Here is a 19,657-nt window from a genome sequence, read left to right on the forward strand (position 1 = left end):
CACCATAGTCCTCGATAATATTGTAGCGGTGCTTAGGCGAAGCCCTGCGACAGTAGTACATCAAGATCGTCACCACGCCGTCGTGCTGACGGAACTCTTCCCCGACACTTTGCTGGATCAGAGTCCAGGGATCGTCATCGAGCTGAACGTGTGCTAGAACTCGGAGGTGCCGTAGTTTCGGTGCTTGATCGGTCGGGCCATGGAGACGTACGACTACATCAACCAAACGCTTTCGTTATCGATCTACAAGGGTACGTAGATCACACTCTCCCCCTCTCGTTGCTATGCATCACCATGATCTTGCGTGTGCGTAGGAATTTTTTTTTGAAATTACTATATAACCCATCACTTCAAACATTGTTTGATGCTGTCAACTAGTTTGCTTATTTTCCAGTCTTTAATGTTCTTGAGGGGATCATCATTTTTATCTTTGTCAGCTGAAGCCGAAATCTGCTTCAGCATGGACTCAAGAAGAGAATGGAGGTCGTATGTCTGGGACACCGGAATGAAAGCGCGGCACTGGATACCTCCCAACTCTGGGGTGTTGTAGACAGTCATCGCCAGGGTGGTCTTGCCGAGACCACCAAACCCCACTATGGACAGCACTCGGGGACTCACAGCCGCCTGGCGTTGCCCGTTGAGCAGCCCAACCACGGCATCAGTCATGTTGCCCATCCCGACTAGTAGGACTGGACGTACGAGCGAGCTTTCCGGCTCGGCCCGAAACTCGCTACAGCTCGGCCCATTACAGCTCAGCTTGACAGGTTAAATGAGCGGGCCCAGTTCTGAAAACAGGCCCGATTCGTGAGCGAGCCGAGCCGAGTTTCGGCCGGTCCAGCTCGGTGACTCGCTTGCAGCCCAGCCCAATCCATCCTCAATCTCCATCGCTCGGAGCCTCGCACGCATTAGGGCACGAGAGACGCAGAGACAGTGTTGCATCGCCGCTTTCTCTGCTCTGCCTCCCCCTTGCCCCTTTCTCTCCCCTGCACCGCAATCTGGATCGGCGATGACGAGGGACGCACTGTTTCCTCACCACTCTGATAGCAACGGGCTCGACGGCAATGGGCGGTGCCACCTCTCCTCACCATAGCAAACGCAGACGGACGCGCCTCCCCTGGTTTCTCGCCGAACGTGACGAGCACGAGCAGGTACCTCCTTCCTTTCCTATCTCTAGCCGCAGCTCTCTGAACTAGTACGTGTGTGATGGATCAATGGATGGATGGATCGATGGATGTGCTCATGTGGTTGTTCCTTCCCAAACCCTAGCCATAGGTGTCTAAACTAGCATGCATGATGCATCTGATTTATTGATGGATGCATGGATGGATCGATGGATGTAGTCATGTAGATGTAGGGCTAGATGGATGGATCATGGATGGATGTATTATAGCCTGTAGAGCTAGATGTAGCAGATCCGGATGGATGGATCATGGATGGATGGAGTTGTAGGGTAGAATGGATGGATAGATCAAAATTTTCATTGATTCCATGTGTAATTAGTTTTCTGCTGTTGATGATCTACTTGATGTAGCATAGCAGCTTGGAAAAAAATCTACTTGCTTGGAAAATTACATTGACTCCATATGTAATTAGTTTACTGTTGTTGATGATTGACTGTTTGTTGTTTGCTCATGTGTGGAGACGCCTATCGTCGCAACAATGGACAAGGAAAAGAGGAAGGCGAATGGGAAAGAGAAGGAGAAAGAGAGGACCTTGGACTCCATTATGAAGAGCAAGGTGCCGGTCTCGGGGATGCAGAAGGGGAATGGGAAGGGCAATGCAATAGCTACTACGCGGCTGCCGAGGAAGCTCGCAAATGATTGCAGCAATACCCCAATCGCTGAGTTGTTGTATAGGGTAAAAAAGAAACCTCCGCCTCGACGTCTCCCTGACCCCACCGGCGCTGGTGTGCATGCCGCAATCACCGCTGCCTCCGGCTTCGCAAACTACTATGAGAGGGAGGCTACATCTTCCCAGGTATGTATATGCCAAATATATATTTGTGCAAGCTCATGTATGTGCTGTTTTTTGCTTTTTGAAAGTCAAATTTATGTGTGCCCATGCTCATATGTGCTGTTTTTGGTACCCAAATGTCAAATATATGTTTGTGCAAGCTCATGTGTGTGCTCTTTTTGGTATCCAAATGTCAAATATATGTTTGTGCAAGCTCATGTGTGTGCTGTTTTTGCTATCCAAAAGTCAAATATATGTTTGTGCAAGCTCATGGGTGTGCTGTTTTTGCTATATAAAAGTCAAATATATGTGTGTCCAAGCTCATGTGTGTGTTGTTTTTGTGTGCTAGGCAATGGAGCATGATAAGCAAGCGGAGGAGGATCATGAAGAGGTGGAAGAGGATGAGGAGGAGGACAAGGAAGAGCAAGATACTTTGTTTGAGGTGCCGCCCGGGGCTGGTGACAAATCAGATTCGGATGGGTTTGTGGATAGTGAAGAAGAAGCCTTCGAAGGTGATGACATGTCCGAGGATGGTCTAGGCCTTGGTCCTACGCCTCAAGAGCAAGAAACTGTACTTCTTAGTTCGAGTGAGGATGAAGCAAGAAAAGTCCAACGAAAGAGTGCCAAGAAGCGAAAAGGTCAAGCTCCTTCGAGGTTGAGGTCGGCGGTTTGGACCTTCTTTCATAAGGTAGAGGTGCCATCGAAAGAAGGTTTGATGGAGTTGAAGGCACAATGTAATTATTGTGACAATCAATATGCATATGTCCAAGGTGGAAGCACCTCATCCATGGGAAGACATATGGACACATGTAAGAATTACAAGGACAAGGTTAATAGGGATCTCATCCAAGCTACTCTATTTTTTAGAAAAACCAATGCAACAAGTGGTCCAGCTGTCCAATTCATTGAGTATGATAAGGACCTCATAAAGGAGGTCATGGCAAAGATGATTTGCGTCCATGAGTACTCATTTAGAATGGTTGAACATAAATGGTTCAACATTCTCATGAAGTGCTTGAATCCAAACTATCAACCCATTGGAAGGAAGGCAATAAGAGCTGAATGCATGAGGGTTTTCAAGAAAGAAAGGGAGTTGCTTCAAGTTTCACTAAAGGATGTGGACTTCATTAGTCTGACAACCGACTTATGGACTAGCAACCAGACCATATCATATATGTGTGTAGTTGCACACTTTGTAGATAAGGATTGGAAGATGCAAACACGTGTTCTTTCTTTCATATATTTGGATCATCCTCACTCCAGGCATGTGATTTCAGATGCTATCTATGAGTGTGTGACTGAATGGAAGATAGAGAAGAAAATTATATCCATCACACTAGACAATGCTTCAAACAATGATGTTGCGGTCAGAGGTTTGAAGGCAAAGTTTGCTGTTCGGAGAGGTATATACTTGCTGTTTTTGTTGTACATATGTTCATATACTTGCTGTTTTGGTTGAATATATGGTCATATTCTTGCTGTTTTTGTAGTACATATGCTTTGTTTGTCCATCACACTAGACAATGCTTCAAATATATGGTTATATGCTTGCTGTTTTTGTTGTACATATGTTCATATACTTGCTGTTTTGGTTGAATATATGGTCATATTCTTGTTGTTTTTGTAGTACATATGCTTTGTTTGTCCAAATAATGATATTTTGGTTTAACACGTGCTCATATGTGTGCTGTTTTGGTTGAATATATTGTCATATGCTTGTTGGAAATATGCCCAAGAGGCAATAATAAAAGCATTATTATTATATTTCCTTGTTCATGATAATTGTCTTTATTCATGCTATAATTGTGTTATCCGAAAATCGTAATACATGTGTGAATAACAGACACCAACATGTCCCTAGTAAGCCTCTAGTTGACTAGCTCGTTGATCAACAGATAGTCATGGTTTCCTGACTATGGACATTGGATGTCATTGATAACGAGATCACATCATTAGGAGAATGATGTGATGGACAAGACCCAATCCTAAACATAGCTTAAAGATCGTACAGTTTGTTTGCTAGAGTTTTCCAATGTCAAGTATCTTTTCCTTAGACCATGAGATCGTGCAACTCCCGGATACCGTAGGAGTGCTTTGGGTATACCAAACGTCACAACGTAACTGGGTGACTATAAAGGTAGACTACGGGTATCTCTGAAAGTGTCTCTTGGGTTAACACGGATCAAGACTGGGATTTGTCACTCTGTATAACGGAGAGGTATCATTGGGCCCACTCAGTAATGCATCATCATAATGAGCTCAAAGTGACCAAGTGTCTGGTCACGGGATCATGCATTACAGTACGAGTAAAGTGACTTGCCGGTAACGAGATTGAACGAGGTATTGGGATACCGACGATCGGATCTTGGGCAAGTAACATACCGATTGACAAAGGGGACTGTATACGGGGTTGCTTGAATCCTCGACATCGTGGTTCATCCGATGAGATCATCGTGGAGTATGTGGGAACCAACATGGGTATCCAGATCCCACTGTTGGTTATTGACCGGAGAGTCGTCTCAGTCATGTCTACATATCTCCCGAACCCGTAGGGTCTACACACTTAAGGTTCGGTGACGCTAGGGTTGTAGGGATATGTATATGCAGTAACCCGAATGTTGTTCGGAGTCCCGGATGAGATCCCCGACGTCACGAGGAGTTCCGGAATGGTCCGGAGGTAAAAAAATTATATATAGGAAGTGCTGTTTCGGCCATCGGGACAAGTTTCGGGGTCACCGGTATTGTACCGGGACCACCGGAAGGGTCCCGGGGGTCCACCGGGTGGGTCCACCTGCCCCGGGGGCCACATGGGCAGTGAGGGGGTACGCCTTGGCCTACATGGGCCAAGGGCACCAGCCCCAAGGGGCCCATGCGCCTAGGGTTTCCAAAGGGGAAGAGTCCCACAAGTGGAAGGCACCCCTAGGTGCCTTGGGGGGAGGGAAACCTCCCTTGGCGGCCGCCCCCCTAGGAGATTGGATCTCCTAGGGACGGTGCCCCCCCCCCCCTAGGCCCTCCTATATATAGTGGGGGAAGGAGGGCTTTTTCATCCATGCCTTTGGTTGCCTCCTTCTCCCTCTCCAACACCTCCTCCTCCTCCATAGCGCTTGGCGAAGCCCTGACGGAGTACTGCAGCTCCATCACCACCACGCCGTCGTGCTGCTGCTGGAGCCATCTTCCTCAACCTCTCCTTCCCTCTTGCTGGATCAAGAAGAAGGAGACGTTACGCTGACCGTACGTGTGTTGAACGCGGAGGTGCCGTCCGTTCGGTGCTAGGATCTCCGGTGATTTGGATCACGTCGTGTTTGACTACCTCATCCCCGTTCTTTGAACGCTTCTGCTCGCGATCTACAAATGTATGTAGATGCATCCGATCACTCGTTGCTAGATGAACTCATAGATGGATCTTGGTGAAACCGTAGGAAAATTTTTGTTTTCTGCAACGTTCCCCAACAGTGGCATCATGAGCTAGGTCTATGCGTAGTTCTCTTGCGCGAGTAGAACACAATTTGTTGTGGGCGTAGATGTTGTCAACTTTCTTGCCGTTACTAGTCTTATCTTGCTTCAACGGTATTGTGGGATGAAGCGGCCCGGACCAACCTTACACGTACGCTTACGTGAGACCGGTTCCACCGACTAACATGCACTAGTTGCATAAGGTGGCTGGCGGGTGTCTGTCTCTCCTACTTTAGTTGGAGCGGATTCGATGAAAAGGGTCCTTATGAAGGGTAAATAGAAGTTGACAAATCACGTTGTGGCTTTCACGTTGGTAAGAAAACGTTCTTGCTAGAACCCTATTGCAGCCACGTAAAACTTGCAACAACAATTAGAGGACGTCTAACTTGTTTTTGCAGCAAGTGCTTTGTGATATGATATGGCCAAAGTTGTGATGAATGATGAATGACATATATGTGATGTATGAGATGTTCATGCTATTGTAATAGGAATCACGACTTGCATGTCGATGAGTATGACAACCGGCAGGAGCCATAGGAGTTGTCTTTATTTTTGTATGACCTGCGTGTCATTGAGAAACGCCATATAAATTACTTTACTTTATTGCTAAACGCGTTAGCCATAGTAGTAGAAGTAATAGTTGGCGAGCAACTTCATGGAGACACGATGATGGAGATCATGATGATGAAGATCATGGTGTCAAGCCGGTGACAAGATGATCATGGAGCCCCAAGATGGAGATCAAAGGAGCTATGTGATATTGGCCATATCATGTCACTATTATTATTTGATTGCATGTGATGTTTATCATGTTTTTGCATCTTGTTTACTTAGAACGATGGTAGTAAATAAGATGATCCCTCATAATAATTTCAAGAAAGTGTTCCCCCTAACTATGCACCGTTGCGACAGTTCGTTGTTTCGAAGCACCACGTGATGATCGGGTGTGATAGATTCTAACGTTCACATACAACGGGTGTAAGACAGATTTACACATGCAAACACTTAGGTTGACTTGACGAGCCTAGCATGTGTATAGACATGGCCTCGGAACACAGAAGACCGAAAGGTCGAGCATGAGTCGTATAGAAGATACGATCAACATGAAGATGTTCACCGACGTTGACTAGTCCGTCTCACGTGATGATCGGACACGGCCTAGTTGACTCGGATCATGTTATACTTAGATGACTAGAAGAGGGATGTCTATCTAAGTGGGAGTTCATTGAATAATTTGATTAGATGAACTTAATTATCATGAACTTAGTCTAAAATCTTTACAATATGTCTTATAGATCAAATGGCCAACGTTGTCCTCAACTTCAACGCGTTCCTAGAGAAAACCAAGCCGAAAGACGATGGCAGCAACTATACGGACTGGGTCCGGAACCTGAGGATCATCCTCATAGCTGCCAAGAAAGATTATGTCCTACAAGCACCGCTAGGTGATCCACCCGTCCCACAGAACCAAGACGTTATGAACACTTGGCAGACACGTGCTGATGACTACTCCCTCGTTCAGTGCGGCATGCTTTACAGCTTAGAGCCGGGGCTCCAAAAGCATTTTGAGAGACATGGAGCATATGAGATGTTCGAAGAGCTGAAAATGGTTTTTCAAGCTCATGCCCGAATCAAGAGATATGAGGTCTCCGACAAGTTCTTCAGCTGTAAGATGGAGGAAAATAGTTCTGTTAGTGAGCACATACTCACTATGTCTGGGTTACATAACCGCTTAACTCAGCTGGGAGTTAATCTCCCGGATGACGCGGTCATTGACAGAATCCTCCAGTCGCTTCCACCAAGCTACAAGAGCTTTGTGATGAACTTCAATATGCAGGGGATGCAAAAGACCATTCCTGAGGTATTTGCAATGCTGAAATCAGCAGAGGTAGAAGTCAAGAAGGAACATCAAGTGTTGATGGTAAATAAAACCACTAAGTTCAAGAAGGGCAAGGGTAAAAAGAACTCCAAGAAGGACGGCAAGGAAGTTGCCGCGCCTGGCAAGAAAGCTGCCGGGAAGAAGCCAAAGAATGGACCCAAGCCCGAGACTGAGTGCTTTTATTGCAAGGGAAGTGGTCACTGGAAGCGAAACTGCCCCAAATACTTAGCGGACAAGAAGGCCGGCAAAACAAAAGGTATATGTGATATACATGTAATTGATGTATACCTTACCAGTACTCGTAGTAGCTCTTGGGTATTTGATACCGTTGCAGTTGCTCACATTTGTAACTCAAAGCAGGAGCTGCGGAATAAGCGGAGACTGGCGAGGGACGAGGTGACGATGCGCGTCGGGAATGGTTCCAAGGTCGATGTGATCACCGTCGGCACGCTACCTCTACATTTACCTACGGGATTAGTTTTGAACCTCAATAATTGTTATTTAGTGCCAAGTCTGAGCATGAACATTGTATCAGGATCTCGTTTAATTCGAGATGGCTACTCATTTAAATCCGAGAATAATGGTTGTTCCATTTATATGAGAGATATGTTTTATGGTCATGCTCCTATGGTGAATGGTTTATTCTTAATGAATCTCGAGCGTAATGCTACACATATTCATAGTGTGAGTACCAAAAGATGTAAGGTTGATAATGATAGTCCCACATACTTGTGGCACTGCCGCCTAGGTCACATAGGTGTCAAACGCATGAAGAAGCTCCATGCAGATGGACTTTTAGAGTCTCTTGATTATGAATCATTTGACACGTGCGAACCATGCCTCATGGGTAAAATGACCAAGACTCCGTTCTCAGGAACAATGGAGCGAGCAACCAACTTATTGGAAATCATACATACTGATGTGTGCGGCCCAATGAGTGTTGAGGCTCGCGGTGGCTATCGTTATGTTCTCACCCTCACTGATGACTTGAATAGATATGGGTATGTCTACTTAATGAAACACAAGTGTGAAACCTTTGAAAAGTTCAAGGAATTTCAGAGTGAAGTTGAGAATCAACGTGACAGGAAAATCAAGTTTCTACGATCAGATCGTGGAGGAGAATACTTGAGTCACGAATTTGGCACACACTTAAGAAAATGTGGAATAGTTTCACAACTCACGCCGCCTGGAACACCTCAGCGTAATGGTGTGTCCGAACGTCGTAATCGCACTCTATTAGATATGGTGCGATCTATGATGTCTCTTGCCGATTTACCGCTATCTTTTTGGGGCTATGCTTTAGAGACTGCCGCATTCACTTTAAATAGGGCTCCGTCGAAATCCGTTAAGACGACACCGTTTGAATTATGGTTTGGTAAGAAACCTAAGTTATCGTTTCTAAAAGTTTGGGGATGCGATGCTTATGTCAAGAAACTTCAACCTGAAAAGCTCGAACCCAAGTCGGAAAAATGCGTCTTCATAGGATACCCTAAAGAAACTGTTGGGTATTACCTTCTACCTCAGATCCTAAGGCAAGATCTTTGTTGCCAAGAATGGATCCTTTCTAGAGAAGGAGTTTCTCTCGAAAGAAGTAAGTGGGAGGAAAGTAGAACTTGATGAAGTATTACCTCTTGAACCGGAAAATGACGCAACTCAAGAAAATGTTTCTGAGGTGCCTGCACCGACTAGAGAGGAAGTTAATGATAATGATCAAGATACTTCTGATCAAGCTCCTACTGAAATTCGAAGGTCCACAAGGACACATTCCGCACCAGAGTGGTACGGCAACCCTGTCTTGGAAATCATGTTGTTAGACAACGGTGAACCTTCGAACTATGAAGAAGCGATGGCGGGCCCGGATTCCGACAAATGGCTAGAAGCCATGAAATCCGAGATAGGATCCATGTATGAAAACGAAGTATGGACTTTGACTGACTTGCCCGTTGAACGGCGAGCCATAGAAAATAAATGGATCTTTAAGAAGAAGACAGACGCGGATGGTAATGTGACCATCTATAAAGCTCGTCTTGTCGCTAAGGGTTATCGACAAGTTCAAGGGGTTGACTACGATGAGACTTTCTCACCGGTAGCGAAGCTAAAGTCCGTCCGAATCATGTTAGCAATTGCCACATTCTACGATTATGAGATATGGCAAATGGACGTCAAAACGGCATTCCTTAATGGTTTCCTTAAGGAAGAATTGTATATGATGCAGCCGGAAGGTTTTGTCGATCCTAAGAATGTTGACAAGGTGTGCAAGCTCCAGCGCTCGATTTATGGGCTGGTGCAAGCATCTCGGAGTTGGAACATTCGCTTTGATGAGATGATCAAAGCGTTTGGGTTTACGCAGACTTATGGAGAAGCCTGCGTTTACAAGAAAGTGAGTGGGAGCTCTGTAGCATTTCTGATATTATATGTAGATGACATACTTTTGATGGGAAATGATATAGAACTCTTGGACAGCATCAAGGCCTACTTGAATAAGAGTTTTTCAATGAAGGACCTTGGTGAAGCTGCTTATATATTAGGCATCAAGATCTATAGAGATAGATCAAGACGCCTCATAGGTCTTTCACAAAGCACATACCTTGATAAGATATTGAAGAAGTTCAATATGGATCAATCTAAGAAGGGGTTCTTGCCTGTGTTACAAGGTATGAAATTGAGCTCAACTCAATGTCCGACCACGGCAGAAGATATAGAAGAGATGAGTGTCATCCCCTATGCCTCAGCCATAAGTTCTATTATGTATGCCATGCTGTGTACCAGACCTGATGTAAACCTTGCCGTAAGTTTGGTAGGAAGGTACCAAAGTAATCCCGTCAAGGAACACTGGACAGCGGTCAAGAATATCCTGAAGTACCTGAAAAGAACTAAGGAAATGTTTCTCGTTTATGGAGGTGACGAAGAGCTCGTCATAAAGGGTTACATCGACGCTAGCTTCGACACAGATCTGGATGACTCTAAGTCACAGACCGGATACGTGTATATTTTGAATGGTGGGGCAGTAAGCTGGTGCAGTTGCAAGCAGAGCGTCGTGGCGGGATCTACATGTGAAGCGGAGTACATGGCAGCCTCGGAGGCAGCACATGAAGCAATATGGGTGAAGGAGTTCATCACCGACCTAGGAGTCATACCCAATGCGTGGGGGCCAATCAAACTCTTCTGTGACAACACTGGAGCTATTGCACTTGCCAAGGAGCCCAGGTTTCACAAGAAGACAAGGCACATCAAGCGTCGCTTCAACTCCATTTGTGAAAATGTTCAAGATGGAGACATAGATATTTGTAAAGTGCATACGGACCTGAATGTAGCAGATCCGTTGACTAAACCTCTCCCTAGGGCAAAACATGATCAACACCAGAATTCCATGGGTGTTCGATTCATCACAATGTAACTAGATTATTGACTCTAGTGCAAGTGGGAGACTGTTGGAAATATGCCCTAGAGGCAATAATAAAAGCATTATTATTATATTTCCTTGTTCATGATAATTGTCTTTATTCATGCTATAATTGTGTTATCCGGAAATCGTAATACATGTGTGAATAACAGACACCAACATGTCCCTAGTAAGCCTCTAGTTGACTAGCTCGTTGATCAACAGATAGTCATGGTTTCCTGACTATGGACATTGGATGTCATTGATAACGAGATCACATCATTAGGAGAATGATGTGATGGACAAGACCCAATCCTAAACATAGCTTAAAGATCGTATAGTTCATTTGCTAGAGTTTTCCAATGTCAAGTATCTTTTCCTTAGACCATGAGATCGTGCAACTCCCGGATACCGTAGGAGTGCTTTGGGTATACCAAACGTCACAACATAACTGGGTGACTATAAAGGTAGACTACGGGTATCTCCGCAAGTGTCTGTTGGGTTAACACGGATCAAGACTGGGATTTGTCACTCCGTATAACGGAGAGGTATCATTGGGCCCACTCGGTAATGCATCATCATAATGAGCTCAAAGTGACCAAGTGTCTGGTCACGGGATCATGCATTACGGTACGAGTAAAGTGACTTGCCGGTAACGAGATTGAACGAGGTATTGGGATACCGACGATCGGATCTCGGGCAAGTAACATACCGATTGACAAAGGGAACTGTATACGGGGTTGCTTGAATCCTCGACATCGTGGTTCATCCGATGAGATCATCGTGGAGTATGTGGGAGCCAACATGGGTATCCAGATCCCACTGTTGATTATTGACCGGAGAGTCGTCTCGGTCATGTCTACATATCTCCCGAACCCGTAGGGTCTACACACTTAAGGTTCGGTGATGCTAGGGTTGTAGGGATATGTATATGCAGTAACCCGAATGTTGTTCGGAGTCCCGGATGAGATCCCGGACGTCACGAGGAGTTCTGGAATGGTCTGGAGGTAAAGAATTATATATAGGAAGTGCTGTTTCGGCCATCGGGACAAGTTTCGGGGTCACCGGTATTGTACCGGGACCACCGGAAGGGTCCCGGGGGTCCACCGGGTGGGTCCACCTGCCCCGGGGGCCACATGGGCTGTGAGGGGGTGCGCCTTGGCCTACATGGGCCAAGGGCACCAGCCCCAAGGGGCCCATGCGCCTAGGGTTTCCAAAGGGGAAGAGTCCCACAAGTGGAAGGCACCCCTAGGTGCCTTGGGGGGGAGGGAAACCTCCCTTGGCCGCCGCCCCCCTAGGAGATTGGATCTCCTAGGGCCGCCCCCCCCCTAGGCCCTCCTATATATAGTGGGGGAAGGAGGGCTTTTTCATCCATGCCTTTGGTTGCCTCCTTCTCCCTCTCCAACACCTCCTCCTCCTCCATAGCGCTTGGCGAAGCCCTGACGGAGTACTGCAGCTCCATCACCACCACGCCGTCGTGCTGCTGCTGGAGCCATCTTCCTCAATCTCTCCTTCCCTCTTGCTGGATCAAGAAGAAGGAGATGTTACGCTGACCGTACGTGTGTTGAACGCGGAGGTGCCGGCCGTTCGGTGCTAGGATCTCCGGTGATTTGGATCACGTCGTGTTCGACTACCTCATCCCCGTTCTTTGAACGCTTCCACTCGCGATCTACAAAGGTATGTAGATGCATCCGATCACTCATTGCTAGATGAACTCATAGATGGATCTTGGTGAAACCGTAGGAAAATTTTTGTTTTCTGCAACGTTCCCCAACAATGCTTGCTGTTTTTTTGTAGGTACGGACTTTGAAGCCAAATATTTCCATGTCCGTTGTTGTGCACACATTATCAACTTGGTGGTGCAAGATGGGACAACCATCATGGCCCCTTTGATAGAGAATTTGAGAGAGACGGTTAAGTATTTCAAGAAGTCACCGAGTCGCCTCCACAAGTTTGTTGAGACTTGCAAAATATTGGGTGTTGAGGTTGGCAACCATTTGCATCTTGATTGTGTCACGCGGTGGAGTTCAACGTACCAGATGCTTGATACAGCTTGCCCGTATAGGGAAGCCTTGTCCTCTTATGCAGCTTCAAATGCCAACTATCAATGGGAGCCGGAAAAAGAAGAATGGGACAAGTTTGAAGTTATTAAGCCATTGCTCCTCTCTTTATCTCGTGTGACAACTGCGTTTTCAGGGCAATTATATCCCACCTCCAACATATTCTACCTCACATTGTCAGCATCAAGATTGCTTTGAGAAAAGCCATGGCTCATGATGATGAATGCTACAAGAAAATGGGTGATGCAATGATGGATAAATTTGACAAGTATTGGGATGAGCCGAACAATGTCATGGTGCTTGCTACCATCTTGGACCCAAGGTACAAGATGAGGTATGTTGAGTGGTGCTATCACCAAATGTATGATGTGGGGAAAGCAAATACTGAGAAGAATATTGTGCACGGAGAGTTGGACACATTGTATGAGAAGTTTGTTGCGAAAAATAAGAAAGCTGAAGAAAGAGCTAGTGGATCATCAGCCAAGAACAATTGCAACACAAGTACCTCGATGCCACTTATGGATTGTGAGTTTCGGTCCTTCTTATCAGCAACTTCATCAACACCATCAAAAAGTGAGCTTAGAAACTATCTAGATGACTTGAATGAGGCAATGGATCCTATGTTCAATCTTCTTGATTGGTGGAGGGTAAATGCACCTAGATACCCCGTATTGGCAATGATGGCAAAGAGGTTCTTGACTGTCCCGGCTACCTCCGTGTCTTCGGAATCAACTTTTAGCACGGGTGGAAGAGTTTTAGGTATGTCTACTTGTTACATTGGATGTTAACTTGTCATCCTATCCTTGAACTTAGATATGTCTACTTGTGTGGTTTTAGATGACTACAAGAGTTCTCTGAAACCAGAAATGGTGGAAGCCTTGGTGTGTGGTGCTAGTTATATCAAAGGTTCTCACAAGGACTTCATGTGGTGGTATGACTCCTATCTTTTCTTCCATGGTTTCTGTCTATTTCTTGTATGTGGCTAACTTCCAAATAATTAGGAGAGAGATGAAGATGAGGAGGACGATGTTGAGAATATCAAGTTGCCCAAGATTGTTGATGTGGGGGATAACAACAATTGGTAACTATTCTTTTGACATGTTTTAGTTTTCATATCTTTACATGATCCCAATATGTTTCCAAATCTGTGTTACATGTAGATAATCGTCATGTTGGTGTTGCTCTTGCTACTTTGAAGGTGGATGTCTACGTGATCTTGTCATGTGGATTGTTGAGGGCAACGTGATCGTCTCGAGCCATTTCTTTTGTTGTCATGAACTTCGAATTATGTGTTTGTTGTGATGAAGTTTGGATTATGTGTTTGTTGTGATGAACTACGGTCCTTGAATGATGTTGCGTTGAACCATGCACTTTTAACGATGTTGTTGTGAACTAGTGATGAACTATGAACTTGGTATTATGTAGTTTTCGCTGGTCATTGTTTCGCTGTCAACATTTTCTCGGTTTTTATGTCAAAGTGGTAAGTTTTGTGCTATGCAAAATTTCTTCGTGTGGCTGTCAATATTTGATGCTTTGCTGTGTAAAGTTCAAAGCAAGTGTTGTCCAAAAATAGAAATGCTGGTGAATTCTTTCTCTCATATCTATTCCATTATTACAATTTTGGTAGAAGAATTCATAGACAAAAGCTTATTTTTCATTACTATGACCTTTTCTTAAAATAATAGACTGCTGAATGTTCCACTTTTAGCAATATAAACAGTTTGTTTTTCAAAATATGGGTTTAATTGCTGCAAAAAAAATCAAGACTGGACTATATTCAGAGGTTCTGTACTTCTGGGGGCAAATGGCTTTCGAGCCGGCTCGGTATGAGCCGAGCCATAGCTGAAGCGAGCCGAGCCGCCTGAAGTCGGCTCGTTGGCTGAGCGAGCCGAGCCGAGCCGAGCCGCTCCAGAGCGAGCCAAAGCCAGGCTCGAATCAAGCTCGGCTCGGCTCGGCTCGTGTCCAGTCCTACCGACTAGCCCAGACCCGTCATCATGGATTGCAGGCAGCCAGCGGTCCAGGTTGTCGAGGTGGCTGTAAGTATCAAGCGCTCTGCCCGACCGTCCAGCAGAGTCACCTAGAGTGTATGTGTACCTGAGCCTCCGATCACTCACTTTCTGGGCACGAGATTTGAGGCCCTGGATATCGGTAGCCATCTTGTGCCGCACCCTCAATGTTCGCACCATGTTGAACATCCTATGGAGGTATTCCAGGAGTCCTTGACGGTCTCCATGATTCTCGCTGAGGTGATGCCAGAACCTGTCCACACAGTCCTCCACATCGAACGCGACCTCCCTCACTTGTTTCATCCAAATCCTGGTCTGCACATACATGAATGAGCACATCAGTTAATCATGCCAGTGTTTGTCTCATCTCATTACAAGAGGCATGTTTTCCTTGCTATCAAAAAGTTCAATTAAAAAGATCCATCTAGTAGCATTTGCATTACTTGTTCGTTGTGATCATCGTCATCCGCGAGGTCGCGGAGACACGAGGTCATGCTCTCGAGCTCATCCTTGAGCTCCTGGATCTCCCCACGAACACCGCCGAGAAGCGCATATTTGGTGGCAAGGACGTTGCCAAGCTTCCCCAACAGGATCTGCACGGCTCCCCGGGAGGCGCTCAGCACGGCCTCCATCACAGTCGCTCGATCTGCCATGTTAATTTTCGTTGGCATCGCTTAGTACAGAAACACTAAACCACACCAGCCACAACCATAACTTGATTTCTTGTAACTTTGTAAGGCATTACCTTTGATTTGAGCGGTCTGGACCTGTTCCATGTATTCGTCGTTTACATCTTTCAAAAGTCAACTCTTTTACCAAGGATGAGCAGGTGAATTGGTTCTGGCACACCCACTCGAAGGCCACCAGCTCCTGGATGCCCACAGCCGACTAGCCCATCGCTAAGAGAGGTGAAAATTAGAGTTCTTACTATCAGTGAACCATGCTATTGGACTCTGAGACAACCAAATAGCTCAAAAGATTTACCTGCTACGATGCGAGATAAATAATAAGAACTGTAGTTGGCTCGGTCAATCTGCGGGACAGGAGAGCGGCGCACCACAGATCGTGATCCCCCGGCCAACAACGCACCCAAGATTTCGGCAACAAAATGCAAGCTGGCTCGATCTGAACTGTGGAACAACAATAGATCAAGAACTCGCTCAGAGCAAAAAAGCACACACTTCCAATCAAAAGCTTAACCCAAGGGAGAGAAGAGAAAAGGCCAAACCTTGACAGAAATCGACAACCACTTCTTGTTCAGCCGCGATGAAGAACGGAGTCGCCGGAGATAGCACACCAAGAAAAGGGAACAAGACTAGCTGGTGCAGATGGACAGAGGACAACCAAGTAAGGCTGAGCAGTGAGGCAAGTTGTGTCTATTTTATGGTTGATGAGTTGGTTACATTTTTAACAGAGAAAGCAACACCTACCGGTAGCACTGCACGAGTAGTATATAATATGATGCTGCACTGAAGGATTGGTCATTTGTTCTCTTATTAAGGTGGCTGGCCTCGAAATTGTTTCTTCACAGGAGGTGCTCACTTATTTTTCATGGATGGCGGTGTCGTCCTTCCATATCTGTTGCGTTTTATGGGTGGTTAGTGACTTAAAATAACACTCTCTTGGGTTGCCTGCAGGTGCTGAACCAATCAGCAGAGATCAACTAATCACCCAGTTCAGCACTGATGATTGTTTCTTATAGGAGTGAGATGTTAAGCTGATAATGGAGACAGCGATAGTTGAACAGTCTGTAGGTAAATAAGATTACCTGCTGCGATGCCAGGTGAATAAGAACTGTAGTTGGCTCGGTCGCTCTGCAGGTAAATAAGACTTCCACAATCAAATGCAAGCTGGCTGGATCTCAAGTCTGGAACAACAATAATACTCCCTCCGTTCCTAAATGCAAGTCTTTTTAGAGATTCCACTACAAACCACATACGGATGTATATAGACATATTTTAGAGCGTGGATTCACTCATTTTGCTCCGTACGTAGTCCATAGTGGAATCTCTAAAAAGACTTATATTTAAGAACGGAGGGAGTAGATAATAACTCAGTCAGACTAATGGTTGTGATGCACATACAGCAATGCGGACTGCAGACTGGCTTCAAAGTAAATTTCAGATAACCAATCCTATTCTGTTTTTTTTCAGTGTCTCAGGGATATATGTACTCACTCTGTAAAGAAATATAAGAGCGTTTAGATCACTAAGATTTAGTGATCTAAACGCTCTTATATTTCTTTACGGAGGGAATACTACAGTTTGCCGCTCCTTACGGCTTAAGCGCGCCGACAGATCTTCATGCTGACTGGTATCGGCCTATCGACCATTATAGTCTTGTACCTGAAAACACATCTATTGGCTTCTGGCAGTGTCCTACAGTTCAACTGCTTATTTGTATGTACTCCTGAAGAAACTTCCTGCCAAATCAAGGTGAAATTGCACAATTGGCGGTGCTAAACACGGCCCCCGTTCTTCCGTGTTTTGACAATTTTGTTGAAAGCAGTGGGGATCCCCCCTCCAGGACAAATTATCTTACTGCTTGTTTCCGCAACAGCTCCAGCGCATAACTAGGTCTTTAGCTTCACACCACAAGCTAGATTCATTCACCAAAATCCTGCATATAAGTGGACTGGAGGAGACTTTTTTGTTTAACTAGGCAATGCCCAATTTTCATTACCAAGACAACAAAAACAATGTATGTATAAAGAAAAAAAAAATAGGCATTCAAGTTCGATGCACGCCAGGAAAACCCACTAGTTGTACGGCTTGTAATAACACAACCTATGGGACAAAAAACCTGGCGCAACAATCGATCGTTCAAGCTAAGTTCAGGAAGTACAAATCATGCAGTTATACACATTACAATGTATAAGTGTGAGGACACGTTGAAGGCTGCACGCGCCAAGCTGGCGTTGCCTCATCATCTTTGCATCGTAGTGCAGGCATATCCACCTGATCGGTTGACTCCTGCTCACTGCTCCCTGCCCCTGCATGATTGGCACAGAATGACTAAAATGTTTGGGTTCAGAAGAAGGCCGGAAGAAGAAATAAGCAAATACAAACCTGGGCCGGTGTTGTCCACTTGCCGGGCAGGTGCTCGTGCAGCTTCCGTAGTAGTAGGTCGATCCTCCCTCGTGACTTTCAGATGATTTGGATATTCTTTGGCCACCTCACACACCTGGTCAAATATAGACTCTATAACGACGCTGAAGAACTCAACTTCTCTTAGCTTTGGCAGCTTTTCTTTTCCAATTCCATTAACGCCTCCACGAGGCACCCTCGGGAAATACAATGTCAGCCTCTCAAGATTAGGTGCACCCCCACGGAAGCTGAGCTCCTCGAGCTGTTCCAGATTATCCACGGCCAATTGCTTCAGCTGGGGAAACCAGCCCTCTTCAAATAAGGCCCTCCCCGTATATCCCTTATCGTATAACTTGAGAGAAACAAGACTGGGGAGCTTCGCTAGAACCTCAAAAGAATCCTTGGCCAATTGGTAAGTCTGTCGAAGCGACAGACTGGCCAAGTTACTGAGCGAAGAAACCCAGCCAGGCAGCCTAGTTAGCCGTCCCACCAAATGCAGGCTCTGCAGAGACAGAGGGGGATTCTTCAGGTATGCTAAAAATTTCAGCTCCTCGACTTGCTCTGAATCGTCCACAACCATTAGATAGCGAAGAGAGTTGCTAAACTCATCCAAAGACTTAGCAAAGGGTTTCCAAAGCTTTGCTTCCTTCCTGTTGACTACACAAAGTCTGGTTAACTAACGCAATTTTCCCAGCTCACCCATTGCATTCGAGCTTTTTTCTGTAGAGATGTCTACATGAGAGATTCTCTGGAGGGCACCCATATTCCCTAATCCAAGTGGTACCTTCGCTCCATCATTCCACCAAAAATGCTTCACACTTTGTGTCCTTGTGTAATATGCATAACGGCCTACAAGTAGATGATTCAGATTCTGGAGCCGAGTAATGCCTTTGGGAAATTCGAGGACAGAAGTTTCCCTTGTTGGTTTTGATCTGGCGGCTTAAACAAGCCAGTTAAATCTATTAGTCTAACAAAAAAAAAAGAGGGGAAAAGATAACGTTAAAGGAAAAGGCCCCACGCACCAACGTACGTGGGCTTTTTATCCCAACTGAGGCGCCCTGATCGGGGGCACCCAAACCAACTGATGGTTTAGGTCCCCTGTCGCCAGCGCTACATAAAAGGGAACGGGAGAGGGTTGGCAGCCTGCGCGATCACAATTCACGTACGGTTTCACTCCCCTCCCGATATTCTCTCACCCCATCCGATCAGGGGGAGCGCTGCAGCGACGGGAAGACCTACTCCAGCCGCCGCTGCCGTCGCCGGGCAGTGTCGGTGGCGTCCTGAGGGCATCAGGACGTTAAGGAGGACTTCTACCTCGACTACATCACCTCTGCATCAAGCCTGCACCAAGCAGGCGATCATGTCCACTGCCATGACACGTAATGATCCCCTAAACCTTTTCTCTGTTCATGTTTTAGGTGTTCTAGATGCAATTTGTTCCTGCTAATAGCATCCCAGAGATGCATAATTATTCCTACAATGGTATCACTCGCCAGATATGATTGCTTTTAGATCCCTATATCATGTTCAGTAAACCAATCTCAAGTTTAGGCCCTCTGTAGATCAAGTTTGATTGCTACTGTTTTTTTGATGTTGATGTCAATTGCCCACTGTTGATGATGTTTTAATTCCAATTTGCTACGGATCAGTAGTGCCACCTAAGTTCATCAATTCTAATTAATCTAAGTTAAGATCTAATGCTCACCTTCATGTTAAAGTTGATTAGTATTGATCATGTTTAAGTCCTGTTTCCGTATGCATTATCAACATAGAAGGCAGAGGGATACACGCACGTCAACAGTAGCAACCCCTCATGTGTAAGAACCCTAGATTTTTTT

The 19,657-nt window shown here is 45.6% G+C and overlaps 1 protein-coding gene and 1 pseudogene across 1 annotated transcript; both read right to left on the reverse strand.

Moving 5' to 3' along the window:
* Nucleotides 1-345: 345 nt before the first annotated feature.
* On the reverse strand, nt 346-16,675 carry LOC119355447 (disease resistance protein Pik-2-like). Its single transcript, XM_037622256.1, has 6 exons — nt 15,962-16,675; nt 15,718-15,863; nt 15,479-15,632; nt 15,177-15,379; nt 14,700-15,048; nt 346-680 (listed from the first exon to the last, which is right to left on the reverse strand). Exons 3-6 carry the CDS (start codon nt 15,507-15,509, stop codon nt 346-348), a joined length of 918 nt encoding a protein of 305 aa, XP_037478153.1. The 5' UTR covers nt 15,510-15,632; nt 15,718-15,863; nt 15,962-16,675.
* A 684-nt stretch (nt 16,676-17,359) lies between these two features.
* LOC119355456 lies at nt 17,360-19,155 on the reverse strand (annotated as a pseudogene).
* Between the last annotated feature and the right edge of the window lie 502 nt (nt 19,156-19,657).

Source organism: Triticum dicoccoides, chromosome 1A (assembly GCF_002162155.2).
Source record: "Triticum dicoccoides isolate Atlit2015 ecotype Zavitan chromosome 1A, WEW_v2.0, whole genome shotgun sequence".
NCBI lineage: Eukaryota > Viridiplantae > Streptophyta > Magnoliopsida > Poales > Poaceae > Triticum > Triticum dicoccoides.